The 1593-nt window shown below is 38.9% G+C and overlaps 1 protein-coding gene across 1 annotated transcript; it reads right to left on the bottom strand.

Moving 5' to 3' along the window:
• Positions 1–442: 442 nt before the first annotated feature.
• Positions 443–841, bottom strand: LOC149213351 (cysteine-rich repeat secretory protein 55-like). Its single transcript, XM_089388991.1, has one exon. It carries the CDS (start codon positions 839–841, stop codon positions 443–445), a length of 399 nt encoding a protein of 132 aa, XP_089245117.1.
• Positions 842–1593: the final 752 nt, after the last annotated feature.

Raw genomic sequence — 1593 nt, forward strand, 5'->3', positions numbered from 1 at the left:
GGAGGAAAGTATAGCACACCTATACGAGAAGCAAGCCGCCCAGCACACCTAAAATTATGATTACTTTGCTTGAACTTTTTCTATTTGACCCGTTCATCTGCTTCCCTGGCGGATAAGCCCCCGGTGTAACAGCTGGCGACTGTGTGTGCTGCTTCGTTGGTGCAATAGCTGCATCTTTTGCTCAAAACCGTAGCTCCTGCGCTTCCAGGAATTCTTGATAAAATAAAATTGATTGCGCTTAAGAGACATATTTTGCATTGGATACTCGATATATCTCTCGTGCACTGCACCACACTGTAAATCCTTCGAGACAGGGAGACTGTACTTGTTCCCGAAGCATATAACTTAGATCCAGACGCTGCTTCAACTGACAAATTGGTTAATAGGCTCTCAACCGCCGCGTTAAAAGCATCGGGGGTGGATACATTACATCGATTATAATTCATCCACCAGTAGACATTTGTCCGAAGAAATCATATTTTTCATAACGTAAGAAGCAGTCATCCAACAAAATTAAACCACCGCCGGTATTCCCACACTTATGCCGAATTGTAATGACTGCTCTATGGGAGCAGTTGCGGCACTGTTCGGCTGTTGTGTCCCTGGAACATTGGAGGAGGCCATATATTTGGCCTTCCACACAAGTGTTAAAACCAGTTTGGGAGGTGTGTTGAACAAGACTATTAAAGACTGTATTCAGATTGCTGTCTAACGTACTACCGTGCGTATAGTTGAAGTCGAAAAAGCACACAGTGTGTGGAACCTGGAGTGCATTGGCAGGAAAAGCAATGAGTATGAGGAGAAGTAGGATGATGTAGAAGAGCCTAATAATTTGCCCCATCACGAAGAATCCCTTCGTCGGAAGTAGAATTCTGGTGGTCACTGAACAAAGAAAGGAGACTGCAGGGGATGCGAACGTTGTTCCTGCAATTCTGTATATATAGATTTGAGTAATTGAATTGCATATTCTATATATAAGAATGAGAACAAGGTTCGAAGTTTTAGGCACATTGTCCACCAAGGAAAAAAATAACCCACGATAGTCAATTCAAGTCCGATACGAACCTTTTTGATATTTTTTGGGGTGTGGAGCGGGTATAACGGGATTCCACTTGACCACATTCACGTTTAAGATAAAAAGGCCAAAAAGTCCGTTGGTATTTCGCGCTATATGTATTCACGGTTCTCTTTCCTTCAATGCCAGCGTTACTTTGACTTTGACTCCAGTTTGGTTCAATAAATAAAATTTTAAGATTTTATTGGTTCTCTTTCCCGTGTCAATGCCAGCGTTACTTTGACTTTGACTCCAGTTTGGTTCAACAAATAAAATTTTATAATTTTAAGATTTTATTAATTAAGTTTGTGAACAGCAGTGGTGTATACAAGCTTAGCTGATTTTGTTTTCTTAAAGGCGTAATTTATTGGATTTTTTTCAATAATCCAAGATCATCTCTCTCTTTATCTCTCTCTTTATATATTTTATTAGTTATATTTTTTATTTTATATATATATATTTTATTATGTTTATCTTTTTTTATAAGGCTAACGTTGAGTTGAGATTTTTGTGATCCATGTCAAGATTAAGAGAATTTT

This window comes from Pinus tabuliformis, chromosome 1_1 (assembly GCF_031772625.1).
Source record: "Pinus tabuliformis cultivar Carrire ecotype Pingquan chromosome 1_1, CPIR1, whole genome shotgun sequence".
NCBI lineage: Eukaryota > Viridiplantae > Streptophyta > Pinopsida > Pinales > Pinaceae > Pinus > Pinus tabuliformis.

Excerpts from the sequence above, each read along its gene's own strand:
- LOC149213351 (XM_089388991.1), bottom strand. The coding sequence starts at position 841 with ATGGGGCAAATTATTAGGCTCTTCTACATCATCCTACTTCTCCTCATA.